The sequence below is a fragment of the Lathyrus oleraceus genome, chromosome 4, assembly GCF_024323335.1.
Source record: "Lathyrus oleraceus cultivar Zhongwan6 chromosome 4, CAAS_Psat_ZW6_1.0, whole genome shotgun sequence".
In the NCBI taxonomy this organism is placed as follows: domain Eukaryota; kingdom Viridiplantae; phylum Streptophyta; class Magnoliopsida; order Fabales; family Fabaceae; genus Lathyrus; species Lathyrus oleraceus.
This window is the reverse complement of record NC_066582.1, coordinates 101,926,704-101,945,010: the sequence shown is the minus strand read 5'-3', so window position 1 is coordinate 101,945,010 and position 18,307 is coordinate 101,926,704. Positions and strand designations below refer to the sequence as shown.

At 32.0% G+C, this 18,307-nt stretch overlaps 1 protein-coding gene and 1 long non-coding RNA gene across 3 annotated transcripts; both read right to left on the bottom strand.

The window, feature by feature from the left end:
- Positions 1-724: 724 nt before the first annotated feature.
- On the bottom strand, positions 725-2,310 carry LOC127135250 (uncharacterized). The gene is made up of 3 exons (XR_007808484.1): positions 2,130-2,310; positions 1,960-2,050; positions 725-1,875 (listed from the first exon to the last, which is right to left on the bottom strand). It is a non-coding gene; the product is annotated as an uncharacterized LOC127135250 (long non-coding RNA).
- Positions 2,311-11,303: 8,993 nt separating this feature from the next.
- LOC127073701 (protein MICROTUBULE BINDING PROTEIN 2C) lies at positions 11,304-15,330 on the bottom strand. 2 transcript variants are annotated; one of them, XM_051014891.1, is made up of 5 exons: positions 15,057-15,330; positions 14,898-14,972; positions 12,469-12,765; positions 12,140-12,358; positions 11,304-11,986 (listed from the first exon to the last, which is right to left on the bottom strand). In XM_051014891.1, the coding sequence occupies exons 1-5, from the start codon at positions 15,207-15,209 to the stop codon at positions 11,816-11,818; spliced, it is 915 nt and encodes a 304-aa protein (XP_050870848.1). In that variant the 5' UTR covers positions 15,210-15,330; the 3' UTR covers positions 11,304-11,815. The 2 variants fall into 2 exon arrangements, with proteins under 2 accessions (XP_050870848.1, XP_050870847.1); XM_051014890.1 differs by having other exon boundaries at positions 12,469-12,768; positions 15,057-15,329.
- Positions 15,331-18,307: the final 2,977 nt, after the last annotated feature.

Sequence of the window (18,307 nt, the reverse complement as noted above, 5' to 3'; positions counted from 1 at the left end):
ATACCTTTCAAACACCACAAGAACCATTATTTCGTTTTCAAAATGAATCAATGATCCAATTCAACCAACCAGTCCGCCCACAAGTAACCCAACCAACCCGATCCAAGTACGATAACATGGGCGCCAAACTCAATTACGGCAGTGTGGGCTACTGTGAAGATGTGATCGACAATTCGTTAGATAATACTAATATCCCATGAACCTCGTACCAAACACCTCAGGCTCAGCCGAATACTAGGAGACTCCAAATACCTCAGGAAAATTGCGGAAGACCTCGACGACAAGAGAATGTGCGAGGGTGTGGAACCGGTGGGCGTTACGATCTAGCGGGTCATTAAAGTTCTCTCTAATTATTGTATAATTTTATTTTATGAAATAATATATTAATTTGATTTTTTTATTTAACATTTATTATTATTATTATTGTCAATGTAAATGTACCTTTGTGAATTTTTTTTACCTAAATAACCTAATTTTTAAAAAAAAATCCCAAAATAGTTCACTTTTCAGATTATTTCCCAAAGTATCCCACTTTGAAGAGCTAGCGCCAGATGAATTGGCGTCTGCTCTTTGACTTAGAGAGGTGGCGCCAATTGGATTGGCTAGTGCACCTAGTGCTGCAAATCCAATTGGCACCTGTGTGTTAATTTATAAAGGAGGCGTCAATTGGTCTGTCACATATATGTGTTTCGTAAAAAAATTGAAAAACAATGTACATTTTAGATAAAAGTCGAAATCGGACCAACTGATATTATTATTAATATGTGTTTACACAAAAAGACTAACGTCGTTGACAGGGATGACCTAACCGACCTCCGATCCACATCCCCTAGCTACCCGAACGTGTGGCCCTAATCCACGTTGATGATTCATCCTATGAGTTTGAGTATCTGAGGGCCCAGGAACATCACCACCACCTGCAGGAGATTGCCTAAGATATTCAGACAAATTCGTGTAGTCTTGTGTATGCAATGAAGCGCTACCGATACCGCCATAGTTGAGTTCGTGACCCATGCCAGAGTAGTTAGGCTGTGTTTGAGTTTTTGGAGGGCAATCAGGACGACTGAAGAGCGACATTGGTGTGAATGATGCATCGAGGAAAGGTTGAAATGATTGTTGTGGTGTTTGGTAGCCATATGGTTGTTGCATGTTTTGGTTTTGTGATGTTTGGACTTCTTGGCTATAGTAGGATGAGGGAAGGTTGATGTTAAATGGTCGTTGGGTGTTTTAACTAAGGCGGCTATGGTAGGGTGATGTGTTGGGTGCATAGCGATGTTGTGTGTCTTGATGATGATCTACTTGTTGATGGTGGTACGGGGTATGCTCTTGGTATTGTGATTGGGTGTTTGGCATGTTAGGGTCGCTGGTTTGTGTCTTTGTGGATCGAAAATTTTGATGGATAGGGGGTTGTGAGTAACCGGTCTGACAATGTCGTTGGGGGTTAGATGTTGAACTTTCTTGTATGTAAGTTACCCGGCGTGGGTCATATAGGTACATATCCTCGACGAGGAACTCAAATCCAACCGATCTGTACCAAGCCATATAATTACGACTTGGTTTTTATTCGATTGGCATCACAACATCAGTTAAGATATGGTCTTGTCGGTGCTTCCATTTTCGACATTCAGATCTAGGGAAGCTTTGTCAAGGGTTAAAGTTCCATTGGTCATTAACTTTTCGTAGATGTCATGCTACGAGGTTTGTCGGGGGGTCTGGGATGTGTTGAAGCATACCGAATTGTAATTTAACACGATCACTATGGTGCATCTCCATAATGGTGAATCTTATGATCGGTGTGCATGCAGTCCAAACGGTTGCGTCTTGTTCGTTGATTTCATTGTCATGATCCAAGTTTAGATATGGATGCCAAATGAACTAAAATGTGAACATATATTAGATTATAAATTTGTTAGAAGAAATTAACAAATTATTACAAATTAATTAGGTTAATGACAATACATCTGTTGGTCGAAGCTGATCCAAGAGGTTGCGATACTGGGTAATATAGTGTCTAGGACATCTGTCGTAACTCATACCACGTGCCGACCATCTACACCATAAAAGTAATGTATTATTTAGAGATAATAATCGGTAAAGCAAGTAAATATAGTACATTGTTAAGAACTTACTTTTGTGTGTACGGGATTGTGAACAGATTGTGGTTGACGGGCGCTAGGGACGGTAGTCTAGACCAACCACATGCTTGGAGCAAAACAGCACATCCAGAGAATGTAGATGTGTCTTTGTCTGCATTTTTACACAAAGAGCTATAAAGATAAGCCAAACAAGTGAACCCCTAACTGTAACTTCTTGTTCTATCTACATGTCTTAGTAAAGGTAAATACATAACATGCATACTAGAACCACTACCTTCGGGAAATAAAAATAAATCAATTAAAAGCATAATATAACACCTAATTTTTATTATTCGAGCCTTTTCGATAGAATTTTCATCTAACTGTAAGTTGTTGTAATATGCCTTAAGGCGTGAAAGGAGTATACCTTGACCTCTCGAGTTATCATCTAACAAGTCAGCATCCAAGAGGTCCATGCAAATTGAATTTGCATAGTTGGTTTTACCATTTACCGCCTTACCCTTGATAGGCAATCCTAATAGCATGTAGACATCTTCTAACGTCACAGTACATTTACCGGTTGGAAACCAGAATGTGTGTGTCTCGGGACTCCATCTTTCACATAAAGCAAGAATAAATTTAGTATCAACCGACCAAGACATTATTTTACTTACATGGCCAAAACCGACAAGTTCGACATAAGGTTGAATCATCGCGTCCATGTGAACAAAATCGTGGACACGAGTTCAACCTAGAAACATCCTAAAAAATAAATAACAAAATAAGTTACCGCATAAAAAATTGTGTTAGAAAAATAATACAAGAAGTAAACACTTACATAAGTTGATATGTTTGCAATTGTGTCTTTATACGATTCACCCATAGTGAGCAAATACATCCTGTCGTAGTGTTGCAGATGAAACAATGGTTGTTGCAGATGAAAGAGTGGTTATTACAGGTGTATAAGTGATTGTTGCTGATGAAGAAGTGATTATTGCATGGCTATTTATAATGAGAGACATGCATAAGTTTGCATGCATGGAAACTTGAGCATGTATGCTAGCGCCAATTGGTTTGGCGTGCACATGTAATTGATGCATGTGGCGCCATATGAACTGGCGCTTCCTAGGTCATGCCAGGTTGCATGCATAGTCTTTTCCCTGGTCTGTATGGCTATTTGTATGCAACACATAATCTCGAGGTCTCCACATACAAGGCGCCATATGGACTGACGCCCATGTCCAAAAAATGCATGCAGATGCCAAATGGAATGGTGCTAGCCCTTGCATGCATGCCATGTCACATTCTATTTAATTGTCTTCCTCATACCAACACAAATTCAAATTCATCCTCAAACTAACACAAATTCATATGCACCCAAATATTACTATGTCATCTGCACCCAAATATATTACCAATGCTCATTGCAACAGTGAGACATATGAGTGTGATGTATATGAGTTTTGTTCAAAACACTGATACTATCCGATTTACGATCAAGAGAAATTCAAATTTCTTGCATTTGAAAAAACGAATAGAATCGTGCCTAGAATCTGATCTTGTGTCATAAATCACATACCAAAATCCAATTTATTTCGAAAATAATCAATGTAAATTTTACCCGCTAAAGGTATGGGACGATGAAGATGTTGAATACATGTTTGTTAGTCACGAATATTTTGGTTGCAACTCTATTGAGTTATATATTAATCTCCAACAAAGTATACCATCTCAACAATCCCAGATAACTAATGAAGCTGAATCTGATGAATTTGATTCAGAAGACTTAGATGAAGTCGACCTAGAAGCAGAAGCAGAAGTCAACGTCGTTGATGAAGAAGAAGAAACTGAGACACATGTTGATCATATGTTGAACAACAACATTGAAGATGACGATCATCCAGCGCCATTACCTCCAAGTCATGTATATAATCCACCGCAACATATGACAAACATGGATTTGCATAACGATGAAATATCCAACAGTGTTTTTTATAACCTGTATCCACGCTCAGATGGTGAGTTAAAAGTGGGAGACACATTCCGCATTAAAGAAGAATGTGTGCAAGCTATCAAAAAATTTCACATGAATAACTCTGCTGATTTCACTGTGAAACACACTGATTCGAGAAGGTATGTCATCGAATGTCGTAACATCCTTTGCAAGTTTCGGTTGGCTGCATCTTACAAGAAGAGAAGCGATTCTTGAGAGATAGCTTCTATAGACCCACCTCATAGTTGCATTGCCACTAATGTGGTACAAGATCACCGTAAATTAAGATTTGAATTGATATGTCAAGATATTTTGCCTCTTGTTAACAAAGACCCATCAGTAAAGGTGAGTATAATCGTATCTCATATCGTCACCAGATATAATTATACTCCCTCTTACAAGAAAGTGTAGATTGCAAGGACAAAGGAGGTTGAACAGGTATTCGGTAACTGGGAGGATTCATACAAAGAATTGCCACGGTTTTTATGGACAGTTAAAACACACACATAAGGAACTATTGCAATTATGGAGACATTGCCAGCATCTACGCCAGACGGAACTTGTGTTGCTGGAAATATAATTTTTCACCGCCTCTTTTGGGCGTTTCAACCATGCATCAAAGGTTTTGCATTCTGCAAACCTATTATTCAAATTGATGGAACATGGTTATACGTAAAATACAAGGGTACTTCCTTCGTTGCTCTAGTTGAAGGTGAAACCGCTGGTGGTTGGGGTTTCTTCCTTCGTCATCTCAGAACACATGTCACTCCACAAGCCAATCTCTATTTGATTTTAGATAGACATGTTACCATTGAGAGTGCTTACGATAACCATGATAACGGATGGCATAATCCTCCTTCTATCCATGTCTATTGCATTAGACATATCGCACAAAACTTCATGTGTACAATCAAAGACAAGAACCTTCGCAAAAAAGTGGTGAATACAGGGTATGCTTTAACTCAACCGTCATTTCAACATTATCGTGACGAAATTAGATTGTCTAATGCAGGAGCAGGGAGATGGGTGGATAATATACCATTAGAATAGTGGACAAGGGCATTTGATAGAGGCTGTCGATGGGGCCACATGACAACAAATCTTGTGGAATGCATGAACGGCGTATTCAAAGGCATTAGAAATCTACCAATAACCGCATTGATCAGAACAACCTATTTTAGGTTGGCGTCTACCTTCGCAACCAGAGGTGAAAGATGGAGTGCGGTGTTAATGTCATGTCAATTATTCCGTGAATGTTGTATGAAAGTGATGAAAGAGGAAACTATTAAAGTTATCACATACGCGATTACAATCTTTGACCGTCATAGGCAAAATTTCAATGTTCAAGAAACAATGGACCACAATGAGGGAATGTCAAATTTATCATATGCTATCAGATTGACAGAAGTTGATGCGATTGTGGAAAGTTCCAGGCATTCCGTATTCCTTGCTCCCATGTCATTGCGGCATGCACACATACTCGCCAGGACGCTTACAACCATCTATCTGGTGTTTACAAAGCCATTACCGTTATAAATGTGTATAACGAAAGCTTATTAGTGCTAGCAATGGATGAATATTGGCCTCCATATGAAGGGGCATAGTTTGACACAACAATGAGATGCGAAGAAAGAAATAAGGGTGGCCAAATAGCACGCGTATTAGAACAGAAATGGATACGACTGATAAAATGATAAGATTATGTAGTATATGTCGTCAACCCGGACACAATAAGAAAAAATGTCTCAATCTAGGAGCAACCTCTGCATCATAATTTAGTACCTCATTTCAATTTTTGTAACCTTTGAATTTTATATATTAATAACTTTTTGTTACAACAAGGTTAACAACAAACATCACTCCAACATAAACACACTCAAAACCTAACAAGTCTAAATAAACAACACAAACAAAAAATATCGAAACAGATGAAAATACTTAAGCACAACATTTAAAAACAACATTTTTAATTGATTACAACAATCAAACTGATGTCATATGGTCCAAACATCATTTCCCTAACATCCTTATCAGTTTTTACTCGCACCCAACCAAATACACCATCGAGTCTCTCAATACTTCTAATTTTTTCCCCTTCTGATATTTTTCCATCTAACCAACGAACAATCTCCCTCATTAGTTGTTGATCGAAAGGACAGATGTTCCAGAAGAGCATCTCCATCGGAGGTCTGTCTCTCGAAAAAATTATTTTTCCATAATGGCGACGAATACGAAACATGTTTGCAATATGATGAAAAGAGATATGAAAAAATGAATCACATAACACCTCCATTTATACAAAAACAATTGTACATTACACTGAGACGCCAAATCAATTGATGTCTCCTCTCATTTAGTACACATGGGCGCCAATTGGATTGACAGTACCATGTGTTGTAGCCAATTCAATTAGCACCCCCTCTTAAAAATTAAGGGTAGGCGCCAATTGATTTGTTACATACACCATAACTTTTTTTTTTTTGAAATTGGAGTAGCTTAAAAAATTGTTTGAAAACTGAATTATTTAAAAAAAAAATTAAAAATGTGGGTACAGGCACCTACGCCTTAACTTTGTCATTGGTAAAAAGAATAAACATGGCAGACCTTTTTATTATTATTTTTTAATTACATGGATGGTCTACTTGTTATAGTTGAACCTAAGATCCTTTCCTCAATGGCACAGACCTTACCACTAAACCAAGTTTTTCGCTCTTTCTCACGAAATTTATATATTACATAAACAATGCACCTTAAACTTTTAATACAATTATGTCTCATCATCATCAACATCAAGAACTCCATAATTTTCATCATCACAACAACATGTAAATTTTGATTTTCATCATGGAGTTTGATCACCATCAACAACACAACAACTCCATCATTTTCATCATCACAATAACACAATAATACATAAATTTAGAGTTTCATCATCATCAACAACACATAAATCAATCTTTGTTAACAACTCCTCATTTTCATCATCATCACAACTCCATGATTTTCATCATCATCACAAGAACACAACACATAAATTATGGAGTTTCATCATGGAGTTCCCTCATTTTCATCATCAACAACACAACAACACATAAATTCGGAGTTTCATCATCAAGCAATTCATGGATGCATGAGGAGTTGAATGCGACATTGAACATCTTACCAAAAGAACAATGTCTTACCAAAACAACATGATGAAAATGAAGAATTGTTAACAAAGATTAGTTTATGTGTTGTTATGATAATTATGAATGAAGAATTGTTAACCAAGATTAGTTTATGTGCAGTTGTGATGATGATGAAAATGAGAAAACTCCATGATGGAAATCCAAGTTTATGTGTTGTTGATAGTGATGAAACTCCAAATTTATGTGTTGTAGATGATGGTGAAACTACAAGTTTATATGTTGTTATATTGTTGTGTTGATGTGATGATGATGAAATTCCAAATTTATGTATTGTTGATGGTGGTGAAACTCTATGATGAAATTTCAAGTTTATATGTTGTTGTATTGTTGTGTTGTTGTGAGGATGAAAATGGGAAAATTCCATAGTTTATGTGTTGAGAAAATTCCAACTTTATTGACATCATCTTGATTAACATTTCTAATAGTAAGTCTCGTTTTGAATCCTATTTTTGATATAATTTTACTGAGTAAGATTTTGCCCATCAATATTTTGTACTCTTTTATTTTTATTTAATATATTAATAATTTATAAAAAAATCAATTGTCTAAAAAAGAAACAAATCACAAATAACTAATTATGCATATAACTTTAAAATATAATTACTATTAAAATTATCTTTTTCAATATGAAATTTATGATTATTATTATGATTTTTATGATTAATTATATGATAATTTATGATTAATTGAGTGTAAAAAACGTTAAATATTTATATTGATATATAAGATAAACTATTTTAATATTTTTTATAAAGAAAAAATATTGAATATGTAAATATAGGAAGAAAGCGACAAGTGAATAAAGAAAAACTGCATTATGCAGATATTATGTTTTTTTAAGACTTGCTTCTTTCTTCATTCTAACTTTTAAGTGGTCTATATGTGAAAGTTATTTATTTATGCCTTAACTTGAAAAAAAATAAGTAAATGATATTTTTGAAATAAAAAAAAGTCAGTCCAAAAACATTAATTATATATATAATATATATATATATTATATATATATATATATATATATATATATATATATAATATATATATATAATAATATATATATATATATATATAATATATATATATATATATATATATAATATATATATATAATGCACCTTGATCTCCTTTATGTATTTTTAATTATCATGGAATTATTAATTAGAATAATTTTTTTTTAAATTTTTTTTAATGATGATTTATTATTTAATATTTGTTACACAATTAATTAATAATTTTAATTAAGTTTTTATAAAAATTAATTAATTAAAATTTTGAAAAGCATGGGATCTTAAGCCCATCTCATTTTACAATATTATGTAATAATATTAATCAGATATATAAACATTAATTACATTTGTTAAAAAATCAATGTAGAACTTTAATTAGAAACAAAACTCATACTATATAACTTTCCTACAATTGCAAGAATACATCATCTTGAGAATTTAGCTATGCCTATGAACCTTCCATAGTAATTTGAGAATATAAGCCTTTCATATGCGAGTCATTCAAAACACACACAGCAATTACCCTATGCCTATGAATTTAGGTATGCCTGTGAATGTAAAAGAAAAAGATGGATAATTAGAGCTTAATAGATATATTATGAAAATTTCAAGTAATTACTAAAATCATCTCATGAACACCCATCTGCTTCTTGTCCATTAGGAATATAATACCGCTGCTGAGAACTCTCCAACCACTGCAAGTTTGAGTCACAATAGTGATATGGTGTCTTCTCTTGATTACCATGAGGCACTGCTGAAGCATGTTCTTCTATACCACTGTACCCACCATGAAAATATAAAAGTAACTTGTGGAAAATGATTCAACTAGCTTTCATATAATTATTCCTAAAATCTACCCTTGCAGGTATATTTTAATTGTACATGTTTCTTAGTCTATTTCGTTATGATTGTAAAAGCTGTCTTAATACAGGTTGAACTTGTCAAGTCCATTCTAATGAAAATAAAGAATTTTTCAAAGTTTAGAGGCAGTAACTGCATGAATCTATAACGGGTGTAAATGTGTCTTCCATTTGAAGTTTGTTGATATTGTTTTGAAGCATTAAATTCTCAGGATGGTGTAATCTTGCAGCAAAGTTATATAAAAAAACAAAGTTACAAGTATACCGTGAGTTTGTGAGTTTTGTTTCTCATTAAAGTCTGAAATGATATAAGCTTAAGATCCAAAATACTTTTTAAAATAAATTTAATTGATATATCCTATCGGTGTAAAGATTTTTTACACTGTTAATTAATCACAACCACTGATATATTTGAAAGATTTGACTTTTATTTTAAACATTTAAAAAGTAATACAAACGGATGATTGTGATGCATTGACAGTGTAAAACTTTTTACAATTACCTTGCATAACTATTAATCTCTTTTAAAATTTTAATTAATTAACTTCTATAAAAATTTAATTAAAATTATTAATTGTTATACACTCTTAGGTTACTTTATATGTGAAAAGTCAAACTTTTTTACCATATCAATGGTTGTAATTAACTGACAGTGTAAAATATTTTTACACTGTCAGTGCATTTTAATTAAATTCTTTAAAAAATATTAAATAATAAATCATCTTAATTATTATTAAAAAAAATAAAAAATAGATTATCCTAATCAGATTCTACGTTCCTAGTCATCACTGTCCCTTATACAAAAATGGAGGGAATCATAAAAATCCAAAGGACATCAAAATTAAGGGACCAAAATAACTGATTTTGTAACAAGGTGATCTGTTGAAACTAGGGGACCAAAAGTGTGTATTTAAACCTATATATTATAGAGATTAAAAACTTAAAATTAAAATTTAAAATTTAATTGTGTTTTGAAATGCATCTTAAAAACTCTTTTTTAGTTTTTGAAAATTTAAAATTTAAAAACTTGTTTGAATATAATGTTTTGCAAAAGTGTTTTTAAAAACTCTTTTCTATTTTCAGTTTTTAAAAGTAAAAAAGTGAAACAGTTTAATTGTGTTTTGCTTCTCACTTTTTAGTTTTTAGTATTATAAAACTTGAAGAAAAAACATAAAAAATTTATAATTTTCATTAATAACATTAATGTGATTTTAAAAGATTAGATTATCAAACAAGTTTTTTCATTTTCATATTTTTAAAACAGTTTTTAAAAATTACTTTATCAAACAAATTTTTTGTTAATTTTCTTCTTAAAAATAGTTTTTTAAAATAGATTTGAAAAACAAATTTTAAAAACTAAAATTGGAAAGTGTTTCAAACAGGCCCTTAGTAAACATATGTGAGGTAATTGTGTTTTGTGATGCCTTTACATTCCACGTAATTTTGATTAAGATGATATTTTAGAAGTGACAAATAAGAAAGAAAATGGTTTCTATTACTACTTTATTTTTGGTCTGAGTGTTCATACTTCAGATGCATTTTTTAAGGATTCAAATAAATTACTTAGTATACAAGTCAATTATTTCAATTTTCAATTATTAAATACACACAATTTAAAAAAAAACCTTTTAAAGTGGCCTAAAACTCTATTAGCATTTTCCTTATATTTTATAAGAGTTAACAGAAAGTGAAACTAATGAATTGTATTAATACCTTTGGTGTGAATGAGAGGTAAAGTAATTCATTAGAAAATAAAAAATAAATATAATAGATACCAACTCGTTTTCTAAACTAAACAAATTTCCAGAGTAACAATAATTTAAAAAAAAAGAGACCGATTTCTGAATTAAAAAATCTTTTTAAATAAACAATAATCAAAAAAGAATTAATTATGCATGAGTAGTTAGTAGATTAGTTCTAATCGATTTCTCGGATTTAAAAATTTTCATATAAAAAAAACAATAGAAAAAATTAATTTTATCAAGTAAACGTATTTGAACTCTGAAATTAAGGCGTCTCCCACCTTAAAACCAATAGAAAAAAAAATAATTTTATCAAGTAAACTACCATCAATATTAGTTTTTAAGTGTAGGTTATCTTTGCTTGAAATCAACAAACTTTGTTGTTTTTTTAATGAAAATTTCTTTTTCTTATGACAATAAAAAGGAAATCAACAAACAATATTAGTTTTTAAGTGTAAGTTAATATTGCATTTATACATTTCAAAATAACAAACATACACGAACAAATACAAATATTTGAATGCAGGTATTAACAATTCAGATGATAAAATAGAACAGGGTTCTAGCTTGTGGAAACAAAGATATGAACTAAATAGGGAAAGTAAGAAACCAGAAGACAACTTGGGTACTAGAGGCTGATTACACGCCCACACAGAGACATAGGAAGCCACACACTCTGAGGTATCAGAGTCATTACAGTAACAGTTTTCTGATTTCAACAATACTAACAGCAGTCCCCAACTTAGAATCAGTCTGAAAGAAAACTTGCTGAATGCCACAATTCTGGGACACGCATTTAAACCTCGTTCAACAAGTTCTAATTCATTGACTTATACTCTTGTTCACTGACAAGCGTGTAGACTAAAAAATATCTTCCACCCAAATTAGATAATTGCTTTACTATTTGTGAGTTGCGACTAAAGGGCCCGGAGTGTAAAACTAAACTAGTTAAATTATGTGTTGAAAGTTTTGGATTTGAAAAGTAGTGATTGAAGACGTAACCTAGCATTAGCAGCAGCAGCAATAGATTCTTCATCTCGCTTTTCTTTACTAAAAGCAACTGCAGCAATGTAAGCTTTTCTTGCTTCTTCCATTTTCTGCCATTCCATCTCATCCAAATCATCCTGTCAAACCAGGGATGTATAACTCAAAAGGTCAACATCCAAGGATTAGTTATTTCTGCATAATTCTAGTATTGTGTTGAAATTGTCATCATATACAGCAATGTGTGCAAATATACATGTGTATATTGATTGGAAAAATGTTACAAAACTCACAATTTCAGGTACGTGGTTGAAAACATAAGGCTTTGTGTCATAATCATCGGTGTACATAGCCGTGTCAGTATTTGCTAAGCTTTCAAGCAGCAACGTGAATGTCGAAATGTCTACTTGCACAGAGTCCAGCTCTTCTTGAAGTTTCTCCACTTTCTTGTTGGATGTCATCATTTCCCAATGTATCTTTTCAAGGGCAGCTTGCTTATCTGCAAGTTTAATCTATGGAAAACAGGGCCGGTAAATAAATGCATAAGAAAAGATTCTATACCTAGAACTGAGAATTATAGAATTGGGAATTTAACAACAAAAAACCATAATTAAAACAGTACCTTTGCATCAGAGAGTTGTTGTTGACTATACTTTAGGGAACCGTCCTTTTCTGAAACCTGGCGTTTCATTTCATCTAGTCTTGCATTAACAGCATTCATTTGGTCTCTCAAGTTTTCGGCAAGTTCCTCTCTCTCCTTTAATTTCAACTGAAGGTCCCCTATCTGTTCCTTCAAGGTAGCCAACTCTTCTATGTCCTTCTCTGATGTAAAAGCTCTTCCAGAAAACATAGAAAAACTTTCAGCATCAGAGTTTTGTTCTTTTGCTCCATGGTCCCTTGTCTTTGGGGCAGGAATAGACTGCTACATGAGCAGTATCAACCAAAATAATATAACACTAATAATGAGTATGGGTAGCAATATAGTCTCATTGGGAAAATCATATTTCAACATTTTTTTATTTTTAATTAAAAACAAAGCACGGTACTATGTTATTTAGAGAAGAAACTAAGAACAAAATCATATCACCAGATTCTAGAGTCATACCAGAAACCGTGAATATTGAGTAGAAACCAAGAATAACAAAATCTTCCATATCCAGGGCCTAGGATCATACCAATAGGCCGTTAGACCTCCTGTTAAGAATCACTAGGAACTGAAACTGAATGTGGCAGTTTCTATTATGTAACAGTTATTTTAGGGGAGTTATGTTTCATCTCTCTGTCAGTTATGTTTTATTAATGAATTAACTAAATGTGTAAGTTATGTTCAATAAATAGGAAAATACAATGTTTTAAAAACTGGACCGAAGGTCGAACCCGTGAGACCTCCGGTTCAAGTTTCAATTGGTTCATCCAGTTACACATTCTGTCCAACCTTTTATTAAATAAATTATTTATATGAAGCTTAACTTTTTTTTGACGGATTATGAAGCTTAACTTTTTTCTGACGGATTATGAAGCTTAACTTTTTTCTGATGGATTATGACTTAACTTCATAAGATAAGTCATACACAATTATAGGTTCAAATCTTAATAAAGTAAATATTTTAAAAATTCATTACAAACTTAATACAACTAGATCAATAGTACACATAATATCACAAGAGAATGGACGGCATGGCTATATTCGAAAGAGACGGCAATATAATGATGGAGTATGGTTGAAAGGAAAAAAACTATATAGATGTAATGGAACATAGAAGTTTGTGTGGCTGTAGAAGAAACAAGGGTTTCTTATTTGTGAAAGGGTGATGTTTTTAAGTTTCGATGCAAATTAATTTTTTCAGAAAAAATAAGAAAAAACAAAAATTTGGCCAATTGCATGCATTTCTTTGGACCATGCTGTTTCACAAAACCGACTTTGGTTCTTTGGTTCAAACGGTTTAAGACGGTTCAATTCAGTTTTACACTGGTTTTGGCCCACTAACGGTTTTACAAGGCTGACCGAACCGGATTCAGCTCTGATTTCGCAGTCCACTAGTTGAATCTGCTAGCCTGGTCCAGTTTTTAAAACATTCTGAGAAGGGATTGGCATAGTGAGTTGTCTAGATTAAGTGGTTAATTGGGGGGAGAGAACTACACTCTCGAAATCTAGGTGGAACCGTGTCTTTGTTTAACCACCGAGGGCAAGAACAGAAATCTGAATCTTGAGGAGGAAGCACTTATAGAGTTATAGATAGGTCCCATAACAGCTATACTGTCATTGCCAAATGAGGAATTGGGGATTAGCCTAGTGGCCATTTCAAATGGATCAAACATAAAGGGTACCAAATGGTTTCAGTAAATATAAAAAATAAGAAAGTTAATATTCAAACAAAGTGTTGTAATCAAGTGATAAAGTATGTAGAAGGATATAATACACAGAGATAGACTCAATCAATCCTTTCACACCCAACACAATGAAGGTGTTGGAGGTTAGGCAACACATATGCCGCAATTAAGCGGCTAGCGACACAATGTGAGTGTAATCTCCAACACCAAGCAGTGGATTCAAAACACAACACAAAACAGTGGATTAAAATAAACAGCACAAAAATTTAAATTAAAAAAATAACAAAAAAAAAAGGCATGTGACTCACAAAACACACGCATTTACATGAATAACTATCACTTAGCAACTCATCCACACAGATTTCCCCAAAGGTAACTGTCACCACTAACCACCTATTAATACATCATTCTTGATGAATATGTAACCCACATTTATGGAGCAACAGAAAATATTCAACACTATTCATTCATTCTTAAAAAGGAAATGAATTAGTTCTTCAATTTTTCATGCTTAACCTCCTTTTAGGCTACCATTCATGAACACAATCACAATATAAAAAAAAAATAACAATCATATATATCAAAGTACACACATAATCCTTGATTCATTGCGCAATCAATACAAACCTACTCCGAATGCAAATTTTTAAAGGAAAGGAAAAAAAAAACTAAAAACTAAAATAAAGAAAGGGGTATAAAGGTACTCTTGTATTTTATTACCTTTTTTTGTTTTGGCGGTGCTTTGGTATAGATCATGGAACTACGATGAGGAAACGAACGAGTCGGTTTACGATCCTAAAATCAGAAATTAGAGTCAATAATAGTCTAATCCAATTTTTATTCCGAAATTGGAAGAAAGTAGAGTTGAATATGACTCACTGTGAGGATGGATTGAACGAGAGGGACCATTTGGAGGAGCTCGTTGAAGAGGTCACGATTCAAATTGGGATTACATGCTGAAGCAACAACGGTGGAGGATGAATCTGAATCATCGAACTCTGAATTGTTCTGCAAATCCGCGGGATGCGGCATTTTGCTTTATCACTGTTGAAGACTTCGTATTGAAGAAGAAGAAGAAGAGTGACTAGAAAGAGAAAACAGTTGAAGAGAGAGAGACTGCCGTTTGAATTTGTTTCGATTTGCAGACCAAACAACGTCGTTTTACTCGCTTTTGAAAACATTCAAAACACTAACTTTCATTTTTTATTTTTATTTTTATTTAATTATGGATTTAGTTTCTTATTTTAAATTCACTCTTTTTTTAATCACTCGTAATATTTATACTCAAAATAAACTATGTGTGAGTCTAACTTTTAATTATATATTATCTATATTATTCATATGTCATATTCTTATCTATAAGTTTTTTTAAAGAGTTTAATTGAAATGCACGGACAGGATAAAAATATTTTACACTGTCAGTTTATCACAGCCATTGATTTTTTTAGAGAAGTTTGACTTTTTCTATAATCACATATAAAGTAAGTCAAACGGATGATTGTGATGTATTGACGGTGTAAAAAATTTTACACTAACAGTGCATAACAATTAATCTCTTTTTTAAATAAAATATTATTAATTTTAAACAGAATTATAAATAAAAAATTACTTAAATTTAAATTAAACAACTAAGACTTTTTTGTCACAATTTTTTGAAGAAATATTTTAACAATTATAAAAAAAAATTAAAAATGGTAGTATATATATTTATAGGAAAAAAACCTTATTTACCCCTTATTTTTATAAACAAACTTTTACTATAAAAGACTTTTTTGAAAATACTTATACTTTTATTGAGGTCAAAAAGATTTATCTTATTTAATTAAAAATGCTAATAAAATATGAGATTATATTATTTTTGGAAACTTAATTATATTTTTGGTCATTAATTTTTTAAAAAAATTGAGTGAATTCTTTAACTTTGAAAAAAATTAATGTAGTCATTCACGTTTAATTTAATCATATACCAAATAATTTCATCTAGACGGTTAAATAAAAAATAAAAAGTTTCATACGTGTCTCTCACACGGAGATATAAATCAAAATTAAACGTTCTTAGTTGAGAATATATTATAAATTTTAAAATATGAAACAATAAATATCACTAAATATTAACACTTATGTACAACTGAAGCATAAAAATATTCTTGACTAGAAAATATGATTTTATCAATAAACAAACTTGAAGTCAATTTCGGACTTGAGTCAAGTTCTAAGTTTTCAAGTTAAATAGATTTATCATCAAATTTTCATTTTGATGCATTAATTATGTATAAAAGTTTATATTTGAAAAAATGTTTCCAAAATTCTACTGGTTAGCGCATCTATGACTTATTTCCTCTCTAATCAATCTTATGAAGACACGATGATAAGTAGAAGATGATAATGCAATAATTGATTTAATTCTTATTGATACTCAATATAGGTTATAAAGTTTAAAGTTCATTTATCGATTAAAATCAACATTTATCAACTAATTAACTAACAAGTTAGTTGTCTAAGTTACAACCTAGGAACAAGTTTAAGCTATAGATTAACTTGTCTAAGTTACAACCTAGGAACAAGTTTAAGCTATAGATTAACGAACTGACACATTTCATTAATCCATAACTCTAAACACGTAGCAATCATAATTGCTTCCCTAAAAATACAAAATTGTCAATCTTCAATGCCTTGATAAAATCATTTGTAAATTTCGTATGTAACTTCAAACATTTCCTTCATGATTTATTCTCTAATGAAATAGAACTTCATTGCTATATGTTTGTTGATTCCATCTAAGAATGGATTATTATATAGGTCTATTAGTGATCTATTGTAAATTGTGAGCTTTAAAGGCTTTTGTACTTCACATTCATCTAAGAATCTAGCCAAATTCCTTGACAAGAAATAAATAAATCAGCAATATACTTTCCTTCACAACAGAATGGGGCAGTGACATCAAGATATGATTGTATCATTGTACTTAAACACATACCCTAGAGTGCTCCTTTTATCAATTTTTTTCTCACACAAATCATAATTTGAATATCTTATTAAGCATGCATTTTTCTCTTTCACTACAGCAAGAAATAACAAGTCAAGCTTCATAGTTCCTTTAAGAAACATGAGCTTTTTGTACCACACAAATAAGATTTTACTAAATTCATTCATGAACCTTTTAATGATACTTACCGTATACGTGATAAGTGTTTAATTTACTTATTTTCCTTTAATTTATATTTTATTTGAATATTATCCTAAAATTATGCATTGATCATTTATTATTATTTTGTGGTTATCATAGATTATTGAATTAAAAATTATTGGAGAAAGTATAAAATGTGATCCAAATTTTAAAAAAAAAGATCCAAGTCTTGAAGGCTAAAGTGAAGTCAAGTTTGTTGGCCGATTTTATGAAGACAAGTCTTTCATGAAGATGTTTTGATGAAAACAAATATACATAAGAAGGAAAAGATTCAATAGTGGAATAAGTTTCAATTATGATTCAAAGTTATGGTTTAATCGAATTAGATTTGATCAAGCTATGTCATTTGAAATTTAATCATGACAAAGCTAAGATACAATATATTTTGATGATATAAGTCTTATGTCATACGGTGAACTGACTTTGGGGTGTTTGCTTTTAATCGCAATGTCGCGGATAGCAAGAGTCGCCACCGACTTTTCTTTTATCCAATAAGGAAGGGTGGAAAAGAACAGGAAAGACCTTGGTTAGATTTTGGGTTCGGGAGGTACATTATACAAAGGGAAGGTGTTAGCACCCTTTGTATCCATGGTTATCCATGGGCTCTTAATTGCTTAATCACTTATGTTATTTTTCTTGTCTGAAAAAGTGCTTGTGAACGGCTTAGAAAATGTTTTGAAAAGAGAGTTTAACTTTGTAATGATTCTCGTATGAATGTATACAAAGTATTTATCTCGTTTAATTTTGAAAGCGGTTTAGAAAAATATAACTTGGTAATGATTCTAGTATGAATGTATACCAAGTGGTGATTTTCTAATAGATGTTTTGAAAAGTGTGATGTATGAAAAATGTTTTAAGTTGTGAGTCAGCAATTAAGAGTTATACTTACCCAAGGTCTTTATGGGTATTTCCTCTCCTTATGAGGGTAAAACTGTCCTTACTA

Excerpts from the sequence above, each read along its gene's own strand:
- LOC127073701 (XM_051014890.1), bottom strand. The coding sequence starts at position 15,209 with ATGCCGCATCCCGCGGATTTGCAGAACAATTCAGAGTTCGATGATTCA. Across the intron at positions 12,359-12,468 it reads AACAACTCTCTGATGCAAAG|ATTAAACTTGCAGATAAGCA; the intron begins GTACTGTTTTAA and ends TGTTTTCCATAG. Across the intron at positions 11,987-12,139 it reads TCAACCACGTACCTGAAATT|GATGATTTGGATGAGATGGA; the intron begins GTGAGTTTTGTA and ends CTGGTTTGACAG.